The sequence below is a fragment of the Callorhinus ursinus genome, unplaced genomic scaffold (assembly GCF_003265705.2).
Source record: "Callorhinus ursinus isolate GAN/ISIS: 27379988/994484 unplaced genomic scaffold, GSC_fseal_2.0 scaffold34, whole genome shotgun sequence".
NCBI classification, from domain to species: domain Eukaryota; kingdom Metazoa; phylum Chordata; class Mammalia; order Carnivora; family Otariidae; genus Callorhinus; species Callorhinus ursinus.
Genome location: NW_027397096.1, coordinates 4,795,970 through 4,818,017, shown reverse-complemented (window position 1 = coordinate 4,818,017; position 22,048 = coordinate 4,795,970). Strand labels below are relative to the sequence as shown.

At 54.0% G+C, this 22,048-nt stretch overlaps 1 protein-coding gene and 1 long non-coding RNA gene across 7 annotated transcripts in view; one reads left to right on the top strand and one right to left on the bottom strand.

Annotated features, from left to right (window-relative positions):
* The window catches only part of NOS2 (nitric oxide synthase 2), a 37,604-nt gene that overhangs the window by 2,090 nt on the left and 13,466 nt on the right, over window positions 1-22,048 (bottom strand). For all 3 annotated transcript variants that reach the window (XM_025851543.2, XM_025851542.2, XM_073879373.1), the window contains 19 exons: window positions 20,640-20,802; window positions 19,777-19,868; window positions 18,678-18,819; window positions 18,445-18,584; window positions 16,933-17,107; window positions 16,738-16,839; window positions 13,311-13,505; window positions 12,223-12,305; window positions 11,693-11,837; window positions 10,717-10,821; window positions 9,763-9,812; window positions 9,189-9,363; window positions 8,041-8,173; window positions 6,971-7,049; window positions 5,990-6,171; window positions 3,686-3,849; window positions 2,552-2,759; window positions 701-788; window positions 150-271 (listed from right to left, as the gene is read on the bottom strand). In XM_025851543.2, coding sequence (XP_025707328.1) covers window positions 150-271; window positions 701-788; window positions 2,552-2,759; window positions 3,686-3,849; window positions 5,990-6,171; window positions 6,971-7,049; window positions 8,041-8,173; window positions 9,189-9,363; window positions 9,763-9,812; window positions 10,717-10,821; window positions 11,693-11,837; window positions 12,223-12,305; window positions 13,311-13,505; window positions 16,738-16,839; window positions 16,933-17,107; window positions 18,445-18,584; window positions 18,678-18,819; window positions 19,777-19,868; window positions 20,640-20,802 — 2,543 coding nt within the window. The remainder of the gene's footprint in view (window positions 1-149; window positions 272-700; window positions 789-2,551; window positions 2,760-3,685; window positions 3,850-5,989; window positions 6,172-6,970; window positions 7,050-8,040; window positions 8,174-9,188; window positions 9,364-9,762; window positions 9,813-10,716; window positions 10,822-11,692; window positions 11,838-12,222; window positions 12,306-13,310; window positions 13,506-16,737; window positions 16,840-16,932; window positions 17,108-18,444; window positions 18,585-18,677; window positions 18,820-19,776; window positions 19,869-20,639; window positions 20,803-22,048) is intronic.
* Window positions 267-7,238, top strand: LOC112808422 (uncharacterized). 4 transcript variants are annotated; one of them, XR_012374422.1, is made up of 5 exons: window positions 267-1,905; window positions 4,865-4,931; window positions 5,409-5,604; window positions 6,145-6,289; window positions 6,617-7,238. It is a non-coding gene; the product is annotated as an uncharacterized lncRNA (long non-coding RNA). The 4 variants fall into 4 exon arrangements; XR_012374423.1 differs by lacking the exon at window positions 4,865-4,931; XR_012374421.1 differs by having other exon boundaries at window positions 4,865-5,604.

The following is a 22,048-nucleotide window of genomic DNA, read 5'->3' as shown; positions in this document are numbered from 1 at the left end:
CAAATCTAGTATTGTACCCCCCTTTACAGATGAGGAAACTGAGGCCCAGGGCATTCAGATCATTTGTCCACACAGGCTGAGGCAAATGGGAGAGTGGGCACAACCCCAGGGAGGCCCCAGGGAGATGCCAGGGAACCCCCTAACTGTACCTTTGTGCTTGGTGTCATGGAGCCGCTGCTGCCAGAAACCACGGAAGGGGGCAATGCCTGTGCCAGGTCCGATGAGGATGCAAGGATGGGAGGGGTCCTCGGGGAGCTGGAAGTTGCCGGCACTGAAGGGGACAGATGGAGAGGCTGAGTCCTCAGACACCCGGAGATGGATGAACACGCTGGACAGGGGCTGGGGAGCTGGGGGTGCCGTGGGGGCAGCGGGGCAGTGTGGTGGGGGTGGAGAAGACAACGAGCTCAAATGTGATCTCCCAAGTCCTGGGGGCTGCTTTGCTTCCCCTGTCCAGACACACCCTCACCTCGTCGTGGGCTCCTTTTGGAAAAAGGCGGAACCTCATTGTACTCCGGGGCCCCCCCACTGCTGTCCTCTCTGTTCCTACCGGAGACCTGGCCATGCTCTATTGCCAGGGGATAGAATGCAGAGGCCCAGTGTGACCCCAACGCCTTCTTCAAGGGCCCAGATCCCTCCCTTTCAAACCAGAACTCCCAGGGGCCAGTGGCACCACAATGGACAGAGTGGAGGGGGTGCTTACCTTCTCAGGAAGCAGGGTACTGAGTCTTGGGGCTTCAGGCTGCTGAGCCATGTGCTACAGACACCATGGTGCAAGGGACCTTGGCCATCTGCAAGGACAACACAGACTTGACCAACATCATCCCCCACCGCCCCCATCCCAGGGGGCGAATTGTCCCAGAGGCTCCCCCCAGACCAATGAGCCTCCTGGGAGTGTCCACTCAGGCTCCCTGTGGGCTTTAGGGAGGGGGCAATTCTTCTCCCGGTTCTGTGGTCCACCCTCTATGCAGCCAGAGCTGGGGAAAGCTGAAAGGTGCATCAAGAGTGGGCCAGCTTCTCCTTCTGCCACTCCAGGAACAGTCTCAGAGAAGGCATGTGTACAAGGTCACTCAGGTAGCAGTAAAATCAGATGACAGCTCAGCTTCCCTGACTCCTACTCTAATGCTCCTTCCAAGAGTTTCCCCAGGGACCCTCCCGGCCCACCACTCAGCTCCGATGGCAGTCAATGCGCCACCGTCTTCATGAGGTAAAGCCCTTGCTGGTAGGAGCTCTGAGCGATGGACAGCTTCCTGAGCATTCTGGTCTGCTCTGACACCCTGCCTCCCTGGGGGCCCCTCCTGGGCCTGTGGAAACCCCCACTTGCTCCAGGTTACATTCCCTTCCCAAAGGCCCGGCATTTAAAGCTATCCCAACCAACCTGAGAAGAACTCCCTTTTTCCCTCTGAATGGGATCTGGCTCTCACAAGATGTACCCACCTCCCCTCTCGCTGTCTGAGCCCTGAAACTTGACCTGCGAAGATGTTGTCCAGCAGAGCAGGCAGAGTCTGCCCATCATCTGGAAACTGCGTGACCGTGCTATGCACGCAGCTTTGCCAACCCAGGCAGTGCTCAGTTACAGAGGGCAGGACAAGGGCACAGTCCATCCAGTGTAGTAGCCAAGTCCAAGTAGACAAGGTTTTGGACCTCCCAGTCTCTGTTAGCCCATCCCCTATCCTCTGCCCTCATAGCACCCCGTGCTTCTTAGCACCCACATCATGACAACTGCCTATTTTGATGAGTCTCTCTTCACTACCCCCTCTAGACGGGAAGCTCCACGAGGTCAGAAGCTACAAGTGCTGTGTTTCCACGCCCACCATCATGGCAAGCACAGAGAGATATGAAATAAGCCATCACTGAGTGAGTGAGCAATCAAGGCATCATCAACCCTGCACCCGGCTAGACTATCAGGTATACTAAGAATCACTGGGCTCCCACTAAGTACCCGGAGGTGCTTTCTCCATGTGATCTCATTACATTGTCCCAGCGGTAGTAGGGCCGCAGAGCGAAGCAGGATGGACCCAGCAGTAGGACTGCGTGGGTTCGAATCCAGTTCCCTAGTTGCTCACGGTGCAACTCTGGGGCTTAACCTCTTTGTGCCTCAGCTTCCTCACCCTAAAATGCAAACAGTACCCATCTCATGCGGTTACTGCTAATATATATACATACAGAAGGTTTGCTTAGCACCCGGTTCATAGTAGTCTCTGCCACACACCTGCTACTGCTATTAACACTCTGGGAGGTGGGGTTTTTTTTTTTTAAGATTTTATTTATTGATTTGACAGAGAGAGACACAGCGAGAGAAGGAACACAAGCAGGGGGAGTGGGAGAGGGAGCAGCAGGCTCCCCACGGAGCAGGGACCCCGATGCGGGGCTCGATCCCAGGACCCTGGGATCATGACCTGAGCCGAAGGCAGACGCTTAACAAATGAGCCACCCAGGCGCCCCTGGGAGGTGGGTTTTTAACTGACAAGGAGACCACAGCTCAGAGATGTTGAACTGCCGCCCAGGAAGTAGCAGAGTTGGACTCTGCTCCAAAGCCTCTGCCAAGCCTTACCTCGAGTGCGGTATGTGAGCACAGCCACTGTGAGGTGGACCTCCGTGGGTGTGCGGTCCCTAGAGGAGCTGATGGAGTAGTACCGGGGTTTCAGAATAGGGAGCTGGGAGAGTAGGAAGCCAGCAGACACCCGCAGGGATGGGAACTCCTCTAGCACCTCCAGAAATGTGGGGCTGTTGGTGAACTTCCACTTGTTGTATTCTGAGGGCTGAAAGCCAAGAGCAGTGTGAGTGACTCAGGGCACACGCTCACAGGGAGGCAGGAGGCTGTCACAATCCAGCATTCATTCATTCATTCACACGTTGGTTCCCTCAACCAACACGTCCAAGAGCCAGGTGCTGTCCAAGGTGCTGGAGAGAAAAAGGGTGCCTTTCCTGGAAGCACTCAGGCCCGTGAGTTGCGTTTATTTAATTCGTGTGCTTAGAACTTCACCGTCAGCCACTGGTTGGCAGCAGTCAAATCCTTATTACAATCTAATTTTGGACCGGGCTTTGGAATCATACAGACCTGGGTTCGCATCTTGACTGGGTGCCCTTACTAGCTGTGGGATCTTGTCCCAATCTTAACCTTTGTGACATGAGGATAGCGTCACCTCCCTCATGGGAACGTCATGAGAACGAAATGAGAGCATGTGTGCCGAGTTAGTACACTGCAGCCACAGGATAATGGCTGGAATAGAGATAACTAGTGAGAAAGATGATGGATAGGATGCCATCCAGTGCCTTTTGCAAAAGCACGGGCCTAGAAAGTTGCCAGGGAGTTAATGCATTCTCTCGTGTCCACGTCTCCATTCATCCTCACCATCCATCCTCCAGCACTTCCTAAGTTCCTTGCTTATGCCAGGTCTGGGGAATATACAAAGACAAGACAGAGTGGCTCTCCTTTTCTAGGTAATTTCTAACAAAGTATGCTTTGGTAGCATCCTGCAGACACTCAGAAAAGTTCAGGTCACTCACCACAACTGTGTGCTAGAGATGGTGTGGGAGACGATACTGACTTCCCACCAGCTTTGACAAGGCTCGCTTTGGGAAGATGGGTCGGATTCCCCCTTGGAGGTTAAAGACCAGCTCTGGGTTCTGGCTTCCCCTGACTCTGGGACCCTGCCCTTCCTTCACCCACTGGCCCAATCTTCACCTGGCACAGGACCTTCAGCCTCTGCCTCTCGGCCTCTTCCGTAGCCAGCTGTGCCAGCCTTCGGAGCAGCACCTGGGTAGGGGGGGTGGTGATGTCCAGGAAGTAGGTGAGGGCCTGGCTGAGTGAGCATGGGGGCAGCCGCTTGTCTCTGACCCAGTAGCTTCCTGGACAGGGAAAAAAAAGGAGTCAGAATGACAAAAAGGCCCTATTTCAGTCTCCTGAAGGGTCATGAGGCCTCTGGGGAAGACACCCTCCACCCTACAGCTGCAGGGGAGAGACACTGACTTTCTAGCTCCAGGAACTGTGAAAGTGTCCATGTGCCCAGAGGTAGCGCTGCCAGGGAAGGCCGATCAACAGCCCTCCAAAGGGCACCCAAGTTGACATGATCCTGGAAAATCAACTATGCACCAGAGTTCAGTCCCTCTCTGGTTCAGACCTGAACTATAGCAAAACACCCATAGGTGAACTACAGACTCACAGTGACTAAATTCACCAAAGACTGATATACACCCCAGAGGCCAGTTATTCATTTAGAGAAAAGCCCATGACTACAGTCCTCTGGGGCTATACCAACAGGTACTGGGTGAGCAGCAAATCAGCCCAAAGTGTCAAGTCCCAAGGAGTCCCAAGAGGCAGTATGCGGGGTGGTCACAGTGTGGACCCTGGAGCCAGCAGACATGGGTTTGAACTCTGGTTCCTCACTTAATAGCCAGGTGATTAAGCCCTCTGAGCCTTGGGTTCCATCTCTGTAAAACGGATGTGATAACAAAACCTGTCTCCCTGGGTTCGTATGAGCATTGAACAGAATGGTGTATATATAATAGTACAGTGTCTAGTACACACATGCTCAATACACGTTAGGTAAAAATAGTACTATTGCGTTATTTCACCCAGACCCAAGGCCTGAATGGACCACATCTGTCTTCCTAGAGTCACAAGGACATCTCTGTCCCCTCGCTCACATTTCTCCTGGACGGTGGGAGACAATGCTATACTTTGCTTCTCTGACCCCCACTTTCCTGATGTGGTCACTCTCTTTGGGGGGTACACATTCTTTGGAGGCAAGATTATCACTAAGGCCAGCGAGCTATTCCTATGGGCTGGGAGGCTCATGATGGTTGATTTCATTAGCTCATCTCTCCCAGTACCCACCACCACTGTGCTCTGCTCCCCACATAGATTGAACCTCACCAGAGCACGGGAAGGGGGTGCTCCAGGCCCTTGCGAGGACAGCGTCTTCTCCCAGGTGAGGATGGCCGGGAGGAGTCTCACTCCCCTGGTCACCCACAGTCTGCCCCTGCCCGCTGGCCAAGTGAGATGGGGGCAAATAAGACCCTCAGTGGGGGAGCCGTAGGTTAGAATGCCTTGAACATGCAAGGGGGTTACGCACTTTGGAATCCAAGGGGACTCTCCCTTCTCTGAGCTTCTGGACAAATGTTCATTAGCCTGTAGGAGATGAACATTTCTCCATTCCTGCATTTATTTGGTGCCAGGAATTGTGGTGAAGTTTGCATGTGTATCTGTTCATTTGGTCTTTACTACCACCTTACGAGGAAGGCTCTCCTATCTCCATTTTAGAGACAAAGAAATAAAGCCTCGAGAGGTTGGCTTATAGGCCCAAGTTCACACAGCTAGTGATGCTAGTCCCCGATGGCTCAGGGACTCTAACCTTCGAAGCTCAGCATTTTTACACTGTTCCCACATCTCTCCATTATGTCATCAGGTGAAGTGCACACACACGTTTATTGTGGGTCCTGAAGAGACAAGGCCTATAAAATGCTGGCATCTAGTAATTACCGAACAAATACCAGCTGCTACTGTGATGAAGAAGGAGGAGGAGGAGGAGGAGGAGGGGGAGGGGGAGGAGGGGGAGGAGGGGGAGGAGGAGGAGACTCTTGCCTATCTGCCTCCTGTACTAGGTAGTGAGCTTTCTGAGTGTGGACACTGAGTCTCATTCGTTTTTGTAGCCCAGGGCCTGCCTAGTATATAGATGCGACCAACTGGTTAAAATTTTGATGCAAAAATAAATGAATCCATCCGTTAACAAAAAAGTGGCTGGGTGAGCAAAAGAATGAAGGGAAAGAGACTCCCCAACCTCTGGGGTTGGGCAGAGAGCCCCAAAGAAGCATCCCTTCTGTTGGCCAAACTGCATCAGCACGGGCTTGGGTGGCCCACCCACTCAGCAGGAAGGACAGGGTTAGGTGCCCACAGCCCAGGCACGGGACCAGCCCATCAGCGGAGTTGGGGGGCTGCCGGGGTGGGGAGAGGGGGTGGGATGCTGGGGCCACCGTGCAGTGGTCTTACCACTCTCACTGAGCCTCTCCAGTTGCACAGGCTGGTGGGGTGCAGGGCCATCTACCACTCGCTCCAAGATGCCTCGCACCAGGGCCGGCTGGTTGCCCGGGCAAACCCCGAGGTGCTCTCCGGGCACGTAGCTCAGCCCGTGGCTGTCCTCACAGGAGAGCTCCACCAGGAGGGTGGTGCGGCTGGAGAAGGGAAAAAGAAGCCTCTGGTGACGCCACCAGGATTTCCTCCCGAGCTCCCTGATGGGCGGGCTGACTTTGCCAGGAAATGTGCCCTGTTTTCATTTTCCTTCTCAGTTCGGTGAGCACGGAGTGGGTTGGGTTGTTGGCATCCCCTAGAGCTAGGGTGCTCAAGAGGGCCTGGGGCCCACCGGGGCTGGGGTTTCTCTGTGGGGAGAGGGTGGGTGGCCCCCTCCCTGGCAGCACTCCCAAGCCCCCCTGGGCTTGACCACACCCTCCACCTAAAGAAAGCACCCCCTGGGAGATCTGTGGTCATTGGGACAAACCCTTCCTTGTCCCCGGCTCAAATCTGGCTCTTATTAGGACAAAGCCCGGTTTTCCTAATGAATGGGAAAGCACATGAAAACAAAACCTACACGGAATTCCCAACACTTGTTTCTCCTGACAGGGCAATGTCCTTCCCTGCCAAAAATGTTCTTGAAAGTTCTTAAGAAAGAGCCAAATGGTTTGAGTTTCTCTTTGCCCGCCGCCCTCCACCTTTGGTGAAAGGGTTTAGTGACAAAGGACGGTAGTAAAGCAGATGCCTAGTTCTTAAGCTGGAAGACTGGCCCGCAGTTAATGGAGACCAGACCTAAAGGCACCGAAGGTCACAGGGGTTACCGGCCAAGCTGGTCCTACCCATGACATCATGGCTAATGCCAGTGCACACTTCTCTCCTTTCAAAGACTGACTTGCTCTGGTCCTTCCTTCATTATATTAAACCTGTGGAACATCACCCAAGCAGCCCCGCGGTCTCCCCTACCTGGACTGGGGACTCTGTAGATTCCGTTGTGATTTGAGCCTCAGGGTGAACACGTTCTTGGCGTGCATACTGCTGAGGGCTGTGGGGAACAGAAAGGATGAAGTGGCAGAGTGGCTCTTAAGCGCTGATACGGGTCAGCCTCCCCGAGTCTGAGTCAGTTATGCCTGGACACTACCCCTTGGGCGTCCCGCTGTGATGGTGGGGTAGAGTTTTCTTTTGCTGTTTCCCCGCCATGTTTCTGAATCACAAATAAAGACACTTGGTCTAACAGGGGTGTTTGGGCTGCTGCTGGGGGGGGGAGGGGAATGCATTAGGTGCCCAAAGAGGGGCATTTCTAGGCCACCCCCATGGCCTGGCATCTGCGGGAGAGCATAGTTGAACTTGGGGGTATCCTAAACACACAGAAAGCTACACAACTGCTGTACTCGTGGTACCAGAAAAGAGGAATCGTGGAGGCCCAGAGTCCAGAAGCCACCGTTGAGCAGCCTGGGATTGCCTCCACAGGATGTTCTTTACAATACTTGGCTGCTGTCAGAGCTGGACAGCCGGGGCTCAAATCCCAGCCTGGCCACATGCTAGCAACCTGCTTCACCTCCCCGAGCTTTAGTTTCTTTGTGCCCCCCCCTTTTTTACGTAATCTCTGCACCCAACATGGGACTCGAACTCACGACCCAGAGATCAAGAGTCGGATGCCCCCACCAGCTGAGCCAGCGAGGGGCTCAGGTCCTTGGGCCCTTCGTGCAAGACGAATGTCAGGGCTCGCTTAGAGTGGGCAGGCGAGGAGCGCAGCACAGTGCCTGGCACACAGGAGGCCCTCAGTGGGTGCTGGCTCCCCTTTCTTCTACCACCCGCCCGGGGCTTCCTCCTGAAACAGCCTCCCTCAGAGATGAAGCAAACTCTCCTGCCTCGCACCCCAGCAGGCGCTCGGATCCAACAAGAGAGAGAGCCTGGCAGCCCTAGGCCAGCTGCCTCCGTTCAGAGGGTCCTAGTGGTCGCCTCGACCACAGACTCTGGGCGCAGAGACCTCCACCCCAGCAGGAAGGGCCCGTGCAGTGCGGAGCAAAAGGTACCTTTGTTGAGGTCCAGAGGCTGCGAGTCCTGCACGAGCCTGTAGTGCTGTGGGTCCCAGGTCACACTGCAGGTGTAGAGCTTGGGGATCTGAATGTGGTGTTTGCCTCGCACATCGAACATCTCACAGGCCGCCTGGAAGAAGAGGGAGCAGACCGGTGTTAACCACGGTCACTGTCATCCTCAATGACGTCATCCCCATCAATGGGGCCACCATTTTGTAGGTCCTTACAAATCGGTGAAGCGCTTCCTATAATTACTAAGCACGTGGGTCAGACTGGGCCACTGTGAGGACTCAAAGAGGTGGCCGGGCTCGGCACAAGAGTTGCTACTACTATTCGCATGGATGTTAATATTGACAGTATCTCACTTTACCCACATGCCCACCCCCTGAGGTTGGGTAACTCCCACGCTGCTGGTGTGGAGTCACATGCAGGCAGTGTGGGCCTGGGAACCAAGTCTGCCCTGACTCAAGCTGGTGCTCTAAGCACCACTGCTGGGTGAAATGCTCTGCTTACATGAGGAGTTTGTTTTTTTTAAGATTTTATTTATTTGAGAGAGAGAGTGAGTGCAGGGAGGGGCAGAGGGAGAGAGAGAATCCCAAGCAGATGCCCTGCTGAGCACAGAGCCAAAATGGGGCTCAATCCCATGACCCCGAGGTCATGACCTGAGCTGAAATCCAGAGCTGGACACTTAACCGACTGAGCCACCCAGGCGCCCCAATGAGGAGTTCTTTAAATCAGGGGCGTCAAGCCACAGGGAGCAAAGCCCTACTGAGATTCTGACACAGGTCCAAAGACTCCACTGCATGGTCCCTGTCCCCAGGCTCTCTGTGGCTGGGAGACTGAAACAAGGCAAAGTCATCGAGGGGTGACCTGGGTAATCAGAGGGGGAAGGAACCAAAGTTCCTGGAGGACGGGAGGTGTCTCAGCCCTCTTCTCCTACCCAGGGATGCATGCTTCAAGTGGAGTTCTGGGGGCACTGAGGGAGAGCAGCAATGACCTGAGCCCTCAGGCCACACCTAGGACCGTGCCTGTAGGACCAGGCAGGGGTCAGGCCTACCCAGGATGCCCGGCACAGAAGTTCTGGGCAGGAATGGGCTGTGGCCTCCCCGTCCCTGCTGTGGGGGCAGCTCCAGCTAAGAACTGACCTTGAAGGTTTGCACGGCCCAGCTGCGGAAGGCTTCCTCCTGTCCACTGAGCTCGTCCCCTTCCCCTGTTGGGGCGAGCTGAGAGGCCCCCAGATGGGACAGCTTCTGGTCGATGTCATGAGCAAAGGCACAGAACTGAGGGTACATGCTGGAGCCGAGGCCAAACACAGCATACCTGCCCGAGGAGGACACCCACATGGAGACTGGAGTGAGCTCACCCCTGCAAGCATCACATGGCACGACCGGCCCGTAAGCCAGCCTCAGACACCCCCACTCCAGCTGGGCACAGGACCGGTCAGTGCACGCCATCTTCAGGTCCTCTCCAGCTCCCAAGCCACAACTGTCACCAACTCCCACGACCCATCCCATGCTCAGCCTGCAGACCTATGAGAGGGACTTAGTTTCCCCGGCTTGACCCTCGACACACTCTGAGGACAGGCTCTCTTTGTGCCTGGACATCTTGGACGAGACTCCCCCCTTATACACAACCGGTACCCTCCCTGGAACCCAGGTCCCAGAACCCTTAGGTCCATAAGGCAGGGCTTGGACAAGTGTGAGTGGGGAAAAGCCTTACCTGAACTTGTTGGTAAGCTCTTTCAGCATGAAGAGAGATTTTTTCAGTTTCTAGAAAGAGAGAGAACCACCAAGTTCTCGGGACAAGATTCATAAAAGCACTGCTTTTACTTTTCTTCTGGTGGCCCACTTCAAAACTGGCCACATCTGGCAGAAGAAGGTTTAGGATCCACAAACGGAAGTCAGTTTACTGGCTGGGGCTCAAGGACCAGTTCAGCCTTAGTAACTCGTGTGGGCCTGTAGCGCCGAATAGCGCAGCCCCATCCAGCTCTGGTAGAGAGAGAGCCCGGCATCTCCAGGAGGTCTCCTAATGGAGCATAGCCTCTTTTCCTGTTTGGAACCTGGTAAATAGGACAACTGGTCCCGTACTCTCTAAGATAACCCTGATTTCCAACGAACTCAAGATAACTTTAGGTGAAATATGATACAGTGTCAAATCATATGGTAAGACATTCTCTTTTCTGTAATTTTTTTTTAGTTATTCCTGTTTCTATTATTATTATCGTCTTTCTGAAAACTAGGGAGAGTCTCAGCTTGGAGCTTCTGGAGCCCGAAGACCTCTAATACTCGGCCATTGCTCATTTTAAAACACAAAGCAAGCTATGCTCAGGCAACAGTGTCTAGCAAAAATTCAAGAACTGTGGCTTTCATTGGATTTATTTTTTGTCGGCTTTCCATTGGGGATGATACAAAGTTTCCTTTACACATGAATTTTTGAGTTTAAAAAAGGTGGGTCAAACTTACTTAAAAATATAAAGTACGTCCTAGGAAAGGGGTCACATACATATGGTGATAATTACGAAGAAGGCAGCCAAATGCTGGGGCTAGGGCAGCCCAGAGTGCTCTGAGCACTCACTTCCACATGTCCTCCACGGGGCAGGCTGAATCGCCCAGATCCTTTTCTTGGCCCCCTCGGGCCCTGGCACCCCCGACCACTGGGACCCAGGCCACCCACCTCTCCGTTGCCGGGGGAGTCTCCATTCCCAAACGTGCTGGTCACCACCAGAAGCAGCTGCTCCTCCTCCAGATGACTCAGCTTGTACTCATCCATGCAGAGGACCTGCAGGGTCCCAAGGGAGAACATCAGCCCTCCACGCCATCCCCAGACACCCTGTGCTTCCCTTCCCCCACCCAGGCCAGGAGCCCCCCTCATCATCCGTTTCCCCCAGGCCCAGCACAAGCGTGGCACAGAGGTGGGTGCTCCACGAATCCCCATCAAATAAAACCCCATGAACACTTCACTCCCCACCCTCCGGCCCCACGCAAGCCCCACCGCCAGCACGTCCACAAGCCGGGGAGGGCTCGTCTCCGAAACCCTGCAGGCCCCCAGTCAAAACGCTCCCACTGCTATTTTGAATTCTGAAGTGTGTGGACGTATTTTCCACAAAAATGAGATGAGCGTGTTACAAAAATGACGATCCTTTAATGCCTCGGGGATCCGAATGCTTCGCCTGAAGCTAATCTCAGGTGACACATGTCACCGCCTCCCTGTTTGATGCACGCCCACGTGACGTGGGAAGTGTCCAAGAAGGACAAAATCCAACACTGACAGAATGAATGAGCCACCCTCTGGGGTTCTGTTTTATTTCCTATTCATCCTTTGCCCCCCTCACGTTTAGCACTGTGCCCTGTAGGGAAGGTGTTGAGTAAATAGGAATAGAATCCATCTACAGGAGCTCACGGATATTGAGACTTGGGTTAGGAGAGCATTTCTCAAAACTGTGTTCCCTGGGACACCATGGAAAAATTGTGTGCTATGTAAATTTGGGAATCCCTGGACACACATCTATCCTTCTGTCACAAATTTACAATGTACGATCAGCACATCCAAGGCTCTGGGACATGCAGAAGCAGGGCAACCATTTTAACTTTTGCCAACTTGTCTATACAGAGGCAGAGAAAAAAGGCCCATGTCCAGCTGAGCCGGCTACCTTGGGGTTGAAGGCACAGCTGAACAAGGCCCCCAGGTCCCGGGCCAGCGTTTCTGACTTTCCTGTCTCCGTCGCAAAGAGGATTGTGGCCCTGACCCGGGACACCATGGTCCTGCGCATCAGCATGGAGGCGAAGAACACAGCTCTGTGTGGACAGACAGAGAGACACTGTGCTGACTCAGCCTTCCAGAGGAACATGGGGGCCCCAGGAGAGCGGGAGAGGGACAGTGTTTAAAGTGTGGTAGGATGAGGGAAAGGAATGCACGTTTCTTACCAGCTCCTGACCCTGACCCGTGGCCCTTCGCCTCCCTTCACCCGCTCAACCCACTACTCAGCCCCTGGGGAGAATGGAGGACAGGGAAGGTCGGGCCAATGGTGGCAGGTGATCCCGCTTGGTATCTGGACCCCTGCGAGCCATCCTCCATAAAGATCACCATGTCTCTTGGTTCCCTGCCCGTCGAGGCCGAGAAGGGCAGCGCCTGGAAGGAAGGGCTGCAGTTCGGGCCTCAGCACCGACCGCTCCCACTTACTTAACCAAGACTTTGAACGGAATCTTTCTTCTCCGGGGTCTCCGCTTCTCGTCCTGCCAGGTGTGGGTTTTCCAGGCCTCCACCTTCAGAAAGGAAGGCACACGTATGTGAGGGCAGGTGGGCCCTGGCTCGGCTCTGGTGTGGGAATGCGAGGGAGATAGAGGACCCTTCGTGCCCTCTGTGAGGCGGGGGTCCCTGAATGCCCCACTGGGGAGGACTGGGCTCTGTCCACCTCAGAGCTACAGCCCCAGTGGCCAGCTTAGAGCTGCGCACACCGCGGTGTCTGCTGGCTTATTTTCCATTAGTGTCCACCCCAGAAGGAAGAGGCCCCACTTCGCTTCCACCTTTAGGGTCTAAGTACTAGGCAGGTCATATGATGTAGAGTCCAAACCGGGTTCCTCCTTTGAGAGGAAAAGGAGGTGCTACCACAGCAGGTACAAACTGTCCCCAGCAAACAGTCACCCTGATTTGCTACTTAGCATCTTAAAGTAAGGAAGCTCTTCCTCAAATCAAACCAAAGTTCTTTTTTGACAAAAAATGAACTGGTGTCAACAGGCAATGGTGATAAGAGTGCGTTCTCGGTCGGGCATCCACCAGTTTGTGGGATCCTCCTATCGTGGAGCTAATAATGCTCATTGCTTTTAGAGATGAGAACAGCAGGGCTCATGTGGGTGAAAGACCCACCCAAGATCCTACAGCTAGGAAGTGGCAGAGTCGCCTGCAAGCGTATCTGACCCCGGGGCCAAGCTCTTCACCATCATGGGCTCTGACTGTCTACAGGTGGGGGTAATGGTGGGCAGCCTCAGAAGTGTAAGCCCCAGCAAAGCAATGGGCCCCTGAAGGTAGAATAAAAGGTCTTTCCTGAAGTCCCACTCTCTGTGGGAACAAACGCTGCTCAGCATCCATGAGTGCAGCCTGAAAAGCAGAGGTCTCTGTGTCCCCGCCATGCCCCGTGGGTCCTGCACGAGTGAGCGTGCACATGCGTGCATCTGTGCACACGCACGCGCATGCACGCGCACACACCTACAGACACACTCTCTCCACCCCTGAGCTCCCAAGACAGACAGGAGAGGAAAGCCCTCCCTTACCTGGTAGTAGTAGAAAGGGGAGAGGACATAGTTTAACATCTCCTGGTGGAACACAGGAGTGATGCTCCCAGAAATCGGGGGTACCAGCCAAATCCAGTCAGCCGGGCAGCCCCCTCGGGAGCGGTACTCGTTCTGCATGTACTTCATGAAGGACTCTGCAGCTGAGTGGTGGTCCATGATGGTCACATTCTGCTTCTGAATTAGAAGGAGGCAAAGGGGGGGGGTTGAGGCAAGGGATGGGGGAGTCAGGAGCATGGTCGGTCGGCTGCGGGGCTCCCAAGATGGACTGTGGAAAGGCCGGGCATTCAGTAAAATGGGATAGCCATTGCCCCTGGCCACCTCCTTGCTGCTAAAAACAAATACCCAAATGGAAGGCACTTTCGGAGCCTCCAAAGGAGCCCCAGAAAACACCATAGCCATGGTAGGCCCACAGGTCACATGGTGGCCCCTCCCTCGGCCCTCTAGGGACAGTGTCAGCTTCTCAGGCCGCATCTACAAGTCTCCCCCAACTCCCAACAAATGGCTCCCTCTGGATGCTGATAAATCCAACCACGGAGTCTTCTTGCCACTTGTTAGGAGAGAGTTCCAGGAGTCACTTCTCCAAGAATGTGGCTCTCTCAGCCAAAAAGGAACTAGACATCTCTGGAGAGGACTGAGTGTTGGGGGGGGGGGCCATAGTGTATGGAAGATAAGTCACCACAATGTCCCACATCCTAAAATTGGAAGCCAAGGGTCTGAGCCTTCCTGGAATGATCCAACAGAGGCAGCCACACCCCTCACTGTCTGGGGCAACTCATCGAGTCAAGAGACATTTGTTTAATGTCATGATTCAAACCGTGGCTTCTTATTGGCAGTGTGACCTTCAGCTATTAGCTGCTGAACCTACTAAGCCTTTAAAGCACAGAACATGCACAGTAAGCATTAGCTGCCATCCTTACTTCTGTCTGCTAGGGCAGTGCGTCAGGTACTGGTAGTATAGAGGTGAACGCGAGGCCCCTTTTCTGCATTAGATTATATTCTAAGGAGGGGAGGCAGTGGAAGTTGGCTGTCCATGTGGTCTGCTATGAGATATAACGGAGGAGAGTGCAGGTGCTGCTGGGGAACGGAGGGGGTTGAGCTCAGACACAGACCTGGGGGAGAAGGAGGGGATTCCAGAAGCTGCTTCTAAGTGGAGGCAAGTCTTTTTTTTTTTTAAGATTTTATTTATTTATTTGGCACAGAAAGAGAGAGAGAGAACACAAGCAGGGGGAGCAGCAGAGGGAGAGGAAGAAGCAGGCTCCCTGCTGAGCAGGGAGCCCAACATGGGGCTCGATCGCAGGACCCCGAGATCCTGACCTGAGCCCAAGGCAGATGCTTAACTGACTGAGCCACCCAGGCGCCCCATAAGCAGAAGTAAGTCCTAAGAGATGGGCACAGTTAGGCAGGGCATGGGCATTCCTAGAGGAGGACACTGCCCGAGTCAAGGCGGGAGGCGCAAGAGCAACCTGCTGATGGAGGGCTCATTGCGTCTTTCGAAATCTTACACATCTACAAGCAGGTGCCAGGCCAACTGTAAGCTCAGAAGCTGATGACTGTACTAATAACATAATAAGGACAATAATAACAATAATAAGGACAATAAGACTAAGGCCTACCGAGTGTTTGCTAGGGACCAGGTAGCACAACTCAGTGTTGTGCCTACATTTTCATTTAATTCTTACAATAACCTAGTGCGGAAGGCCCTACTATTTATTCCCATTTTTACAGATGAGGAAGTTTATCCTAAAGGAGGGTGATGAGGAAGTCCTGGAGACTCTCTAGCAGTGGAGGGACGTGGTCAGCAATGATCAGGAGACAGTCGAGGATCAGCAGATTTTCTGGGACATATTGGCATTTTGCAGTGACAGGCTGGTGCGCAGAGCCCCCAGGAGGCAGGATGTGTGTCCACGGGCAGCAGGGTCCTTCTGAGCTGGGCCATCCCCAGGGGGCTCTTCCTGTTCCGCCTCAGACCCCCTCCGCCCCCGCAACAATCAATCACAAGCTTGACCTTCCTATGGGGTGACCAGCTCTGGGAAGCAGTGCAATTGTAAATATTTACTGATGTTTGTTTAATGTCAACTCCCCACTCCTCTCCACAAGGAAAGGGTTTTTGTCTATTTTGTTCACCACTCACATCCTTGGCCAAGCCTAGTGCCCAGCACATGCAAAATGTTCAATACGTTTTGCAGAATGAATAAAGGACTATCTTCCTAGTGGTCTGGCTTCCAGGGCATCTGCCAGCTTTGGGGAGAGGGTTTCAGCCTCTACAGTACTATCTTCACACATCCCCTGCCTCCTTCCCAAAAGGAAGGGGAGCGTTCACATGAGTCAGAGCAGCGGACAGACCAGAAGGCTCAGTCCCACACAAGTACTAACCCGTGTGCGGTCCCACGGGGTGCGTACAGTTGCTCAGCAGAACAAGGGCAGCCCCTGCTCGTGTGGACACGGGCTCTCATTCATTCAGTACATATTTCTTCCCGTATCTACAACGGCCAGACATTCTTCTACGCTCTGGAGACAGAGTAGTGAATAAAAGCGACAAGGCCCAGCCTAACAGAAAGGCATGAAGTAGATGTACTATGTGATGTCAGGAGCTAGTTAAGAATTATGAAGAAAAATAAAGACAGAGTTGAAGAAGAGAGAGGGATGGGATGGAGGTGGGTTAAGGGTGCCGTCTTCCATGGTGTGGTCAGGAAGAGCAACTCTAAGGAGGCGACCATAGAGACCTAGATGAAGGGAAGGAGGGGGTCAGGGGACGATTTGTGCGAAGGGTCTTCCAGGCAGAGGGAAAAGCAAGTGCAAAGGCCCTGAGGTGGGAACCATCTTGGTGACTTTGGAAAACAGCAAGAATTCCAGAGTGACCGGAAGCGCGGTAGAGGACAGAAGTCTGACTGGAGTGGCTGGAGGAAGAGGCTACGGAGGGAGCCCTTTCGGCGGGTTAGCTGTAAAAGGAAGCAGGAAAACAAGGTAGTAGCTGGGGGACTTATTCGGTTAGCTGGTCATTTCTTTCTTGGAGATGGGACCTGTCACAGCCTATTGGTCACTGCTGAAAATGATCCAGCAGAGAGGAAGACACGGATGAGACAGAAGAAGGGGGGCAGAATTTTTAGGAGTAAAGTCCTTGAGAAATGGAGAGGGAAGAGGATTCGGTGCTCAAGCTCGGGCAGAGGCAAGTCTTGAAAGGTAAGGAGTTGCCTGTTGCTAGAAGCACTCAAGTTTACACTAGAAGACCCAGTGTGAGTAGGAGGGCTTATCTGTCTGCATCCCCAGCGCCTATATGTGCTCAATACTAGTGTGATGCATATAAAAAATGGACGACACTGTCAGGGGAGAACCAAGCATGAGATGAGCGGTTGGACCAGATAACCTTCTGACCAGAAAGTCTCTAGACTCACAGAACACGACGTACCTGGAAGCTGTGGAGCACAGCGACATTGATCTCAACGACAGCCCGGTCCTTCCAGAGTGAGGCCAGCTTATGCGTTTCCAGGCCCATCCTTCTGCCCACTTCCTGCAGAGGCAGAGTGATGAGGTGAGTTGGTCCTCACAAACCCCCTGGACAGACCCACATCTGCAGCTGGCCCCGCCGGCCGGGCCCCGTTACCTCCAGAATGTTGTAGCGCTGAACATCACAGAAGTCCCGGACCCCGATCTCCGTGCCCATGTACCAGCCGTTGAAGGGGCACCCTGGGAACTCGAGGCCACCCACCTCGAGCAGCATGTTGGCCACTGCGGGCAGGGCATACCACTTCAGCTGCAGCTCACGGAACCACTCATACCTGGCAGGGAGGCAGAGCCAGTGGTCACTGGGGCCTGCGCCATTGCCCACCCTCTCCCTCCACCCCCACCGACAAAAAAGGCTTCACAAAAAGAGTCAAGCAAGAAAACCCCTTCCCAACTCCAACCGGGAGAAGGGAATGGGGCACCGTGGGTATCATTCATTAATTATGCATTTATTTACCCACTCGTCCATGCAAAGATATGTTAAGCAACAAGCATGTGACAGGCACCATGCTAAATGCGGAGAACCCAACATAACACAGCAGTTAAGGACTCTAGTGTCGGAAAGCCCAGGTTCAAGTTCTCCTTTACCGCTTATCAGCTGTGTGACCTTGGGATGTGAGTTAGCCTTTCTGAACCTCAGTAACCCCACCAGTAAAATAGAGATACTAGCACCAAACTCATGGGTTTACTATAAAGATAATGGTATCATTAGTTTGTAAATTCATTTGTTCCAGAAATATTTATAATCGAGCACCTACTACATGCCAGGTACCCTTCAGATGTTAGGGATATATAGCTGAACAAGAAAGGCAGGATCCCTATTCTCAAGGAGCTTACAGACCTGAGTCTAGACTACAAACAAGTGAACAGATGAATAGAAAAATAATAGCAAGGTGATGTGGTAGACAGAAGGTGAGAGTAGCTGCTCTAGACTGAGTGTTCAGGATAGGCTTCTCAGAGGGGGTGACATTCAGGAAATACTTCATGGTAAAGAAGAAATGAATACTTTAAATTTCTGAGGAAAAGGAATGTCAGGCAGAGGGAACAGCGAATGCAAAGGCCCTGAGGTGGGACTGAGTTCAGCGTATGCAAGGGACAAAAAGAAGAGTCCAGCTCAGTGCCTGCTACACAGTGAGTCTCAATATAAGGCATATAAGGAATTTTTGTGATGATGATTGCTGCCCAGAGCAGAGGCTGAACCAGGTGAGCTCCAGAAGTCACTATGGCCCTACAGATTCACCACAATAAGAGGAGGGGTAGCTGAGAGAGTTGGCAGGAAGATAAGAGGCCTGGGCTGCTCAGTGTGAGAATGATAGAGCCTTTTGAGGGTTCCTCTCCCAAGGTCACTGCTTTCCAAGTTCCTAGGGACCATCTGTCTAAGCCTCTGCTTCCCCCCATCATCAACATATCCTCCTAAGTCTGAGGCCCAAGACCCAAGTCCGGGGTTGCTGTGCAAGCGTCGACAAGGCAAGCCTTGAGAGCCAGCCCTTTTGCACACCGCCTGCTGCTGGCTGGGCTTTGGGGGCAAGGAGGGGCCTGAGGACTGAGATCTCCCCAAGGAAGGGATGGAGCATGCACGTTGACACACATCCCAGCAGCCCCGCTTGCTTACTTGGGATGTTCCATGGGCACCTCGAGCACAAGGTCAGGCGGAATTTCGAAGAACTCGGGGTCTTGGCCGTCCGCCTGTAGCACCAGAGGCACCACATCGAAGCGGCTGTACTTGGGCTTCCAGCCCAGGTCGATGCACAGCTGGGGGCAAGACAGGCCCAAATGAGTCTCCTGACCCAGGCCCCTTGACCCCTCTGGCTCCACTCTGTCAGCTACCAAGGCTGGACCCCGTACCTGGGTGAACTCCACGCTGGCGGGGTCCCCCAGGATGGTGCCGTCGGGCATCTGGTAGCCGGCATACCGGATGAGCTGAGCATTCCAGACCCGGAAGTCATGCTTCCCATCACTCCGCTGGGGAAACACCGTGATGGCCGACCTTCCCCGAGACGAGGACAGTGCCATTTACCCCTTGGCTTCAGTGGGGGCCCCCAGCCAGCCTCCCCAGGTCCCCCTCTGCCCCCTGTCTTCCCGCTCCCCACCCCCCTGCACCTGAGCTCACCGAACCAAACTCCTACAGCAACACAACATGCCAGGCCCTCACTGGCCTCAGTGTCACCTTGCCTCCCTTCCTGACATACCCCCTCTCTCTCCTTCTTCTCCTTCTGGCGCCTCCTCTTCCTTTGAGACCAAGACAGGGACCGCCCCTTCCAGGAACATTCCCCATCCCTCGGGTGGGGTTAGCTGTCCCAGCCTTTTCCCTCGCTGCACCTCTCTCTCATGCAGTCCAGTGAGGGGGGTGCTTGTCTAGAGCCAGGCATAGGTTCACAGTGGGCTGGAGCAGGGTCCTAGGTCTTAGCCACCTCTGTACTGCCCCCACCTCGCTGCCATGCCTAGTCATGGGTCGGGTCCCCATTATATGGGCGCTGTTGGCTGAACAGAAAAGTGAATGAATGACAGTATGGGCTGTTCAGTCCTATCAGCCTTGACCTCTTTGGTTGGGGGTAGGAGAAGGTAAGGTTTGGGGCGGGGGTGGGTACTGATGAGCAGTGACTCTCCCGGTTCTAAGAAAAATGACACATTGGAGCCTTGAGCTGCAAAACTAACCTCTCATCCCTTCTAAAAAGCAGGGAGTCTGACCTTCAGCAATGAAGATGTTGCTTCTTAAAGACCCCCCCTGCCCTCCAAATGGTGCCAAGTCAGAAGGGAACCAAGGACACGGGCTAGGAAGAGGGACTAAGCTCAAAGAGGCTTGCCGAAGAAGCGTGTTTCTTTCCCCTTCCTCTTTCTCCCTGGCTTCTGCTGGAGAAGCCTCCCCTGAGCCCACCTGCGTCCTTTGGCTCAGACTCCAGGGCAGGGTGGGCCCCAGCCGCAGCCCCGGGAAAGGTGCACTCACCTGATGTTGCCGTTGTTGGTGGCATAACGCAGGTGTCTGCAGATGTGCTCAAACATTTCCTTGGCAGTGGAACAGCTCCGGGCATCAAAGACCTGCACACAGCCCACCCAGCCCAGACCATCAAGGACCGTGAGGACAGAGGGCCCAGGGCTGATCAGAAGCTGAGTTACGAGGGACCGGGGGAGTGGCCTGAACGTCGTCCACCACCCAAACACCAAGCAGAGGAGAGCGTTCTCTTCCCTTCTCTGCATCGACACCTCCCGTCTCAGGGCTCCCCCGTCCAGCCTTTCTCCTGCTCTCCTGGGGGAGCCCAGGCAATTCCTCTTGGAAAGCCCTATCAAAACCCAAATCCCAAGAGGACCTGACTTTCGAGCATGTGAATGGGGATTCCCACAGCCCTAACCTAGGGCCTCTACAACATCAGCACATTTTACACCAGGCTCCCAGCATGTTTTCTTTCAGCCCATGTTGGTTTCACTGGCATTTCTCATCAACTTCCCTGTCCCAGCGATTTCCATATTACCCAGCAATGAATGATCCCCCAAGGTAAAGCCTCCTAGAAGGCTAGGATAAAGACAGTGTTTCCCAGGAGCCGAGGATTCAAACAGTCCTCTACCGAGGCACCAGGGTCTCAACAGGTCATTCGGTTTTATGTCTGTGTTTAATGTGAGACAAAAGACCTGCTAGAAATCCTGTGCTGAAATCAGATTCTAGACTTCCCGGGGGGAGCCCTACGAAGCCCCATCTCAAGGTCACGAACGTGAAGAGAGAACCGGGGAGTCCCGCCCGACTGCTCAGAGCCACCGGCTCGGGGCCTGCCCGCCTCCCCGTTTCCTTCCCTGCCCGGGTCTAAGGAAGGCCACCTGCAGGTTGGACCACTGGATCCTCCCGATGCAGCGTGGGGCGTTGCGCCAGGCCTGCTTGGTAGCAAAGATGAGCTCATCCGCTGTCAGCTGATAGGTTCCTGTTGTTTCTATCTCCTTTGTTACCGCTTCCACCCTGGCCAGATGTTCCTCTATTTTTGCCCTGGGGAACAGGAAGACAGCAGGAAGATCAACAATAAGATGGCCTTAGATGGGATTCATTCAATGCACAGAAGCAGGAACTGAGCTCGGCTACCAGGAGGGCAAGATGTCCCTCATAGAGAACCGTTCCCCTCCGGGGCCGGCTTCACAGGTGTGGGACCCCAGCCCCGAGCTCAGAAGGGCTCCAGGCTTGGCTTAATGCTCTCTTGTCCTTGTCTTGAAATTCTTCATCATTTCTGAAAAGGGAGTCCACATTTTCCTCTCTCTCCACCGACTCCTGCCAGTTACCTAGCCGGTCCCGATCCCGATGGCACTCTTGTTTCCAGGTGCTTTCTCCCCAATCCTATTCATCTCAGCTTGGCAAGCATCTGCAAGGAGTGCAATCCTCAGACACTTGAAAGACTGGAGAAAGACCCATCGAGTCAAGTCACAGCCATGTCCTGCCTTCTGGCCACCATCCCACGGTCCAGAGATGAGCAGCCCCTCCCATGCCAGCTCCCGTGTACTGAGTACTCATTCTGAGCCAGGTGCTGGGCGACGCCACTCACAGTCGGGGTCTCACTGAGTCTGTGAGGGCAGCGTTTTTGTGTCCATTTTATAGTCTGGGATATGAAGGCTCTGGTAGGCTAAGTACCGGCCCAGGAGCATAAGTGTGATAAAGAGCAGGTAGGACTCAAGATTCATGGTGCCCGATGCCAAGCCCCAGTTCTTAACCTTCCACCCTTCACTCTAGGGGGGAATTGCAAGCACAGAGATGTTGAGGGCCTGCCCACGCCTCTCTGAACTGGGATGGGCATTCAGGACCCAGCCTGCAGGGCCGCAGGGCCTACTCAGGAAGGAGCCCTCCACAGCGTGGTCCAACCTCGAAGACCCCCCCTGGAGCGTGCTTTTTCTCAACCTCTGCCCTGCTCAGCCAGCCCTCCCAGGGGAAATTTTTTTTTTTAAGATTTTATTTATTTATTCATGAGAGACAGAGAGATAGAGAGAGAGAGAGAGGCAGAGGGAGAAGCAGGCTCCCAAGGAGCAGGGAGCCCGATGCGAGACTTGATCCCAGGACCCCGGGATCATGACCCGAGCCCAAGGCAGACGCTCAACCATCTGAGCCACCCAGGCACCCATGGGAGATTTCTAAACTCTTCCTCCTCACCCCTCCCAGGCTGCAAAAATATCCCCCAGGGAGGGATTCAGTCAGGCTTTGAAACACACACACACACACACACACACACACACACACACACACACACACA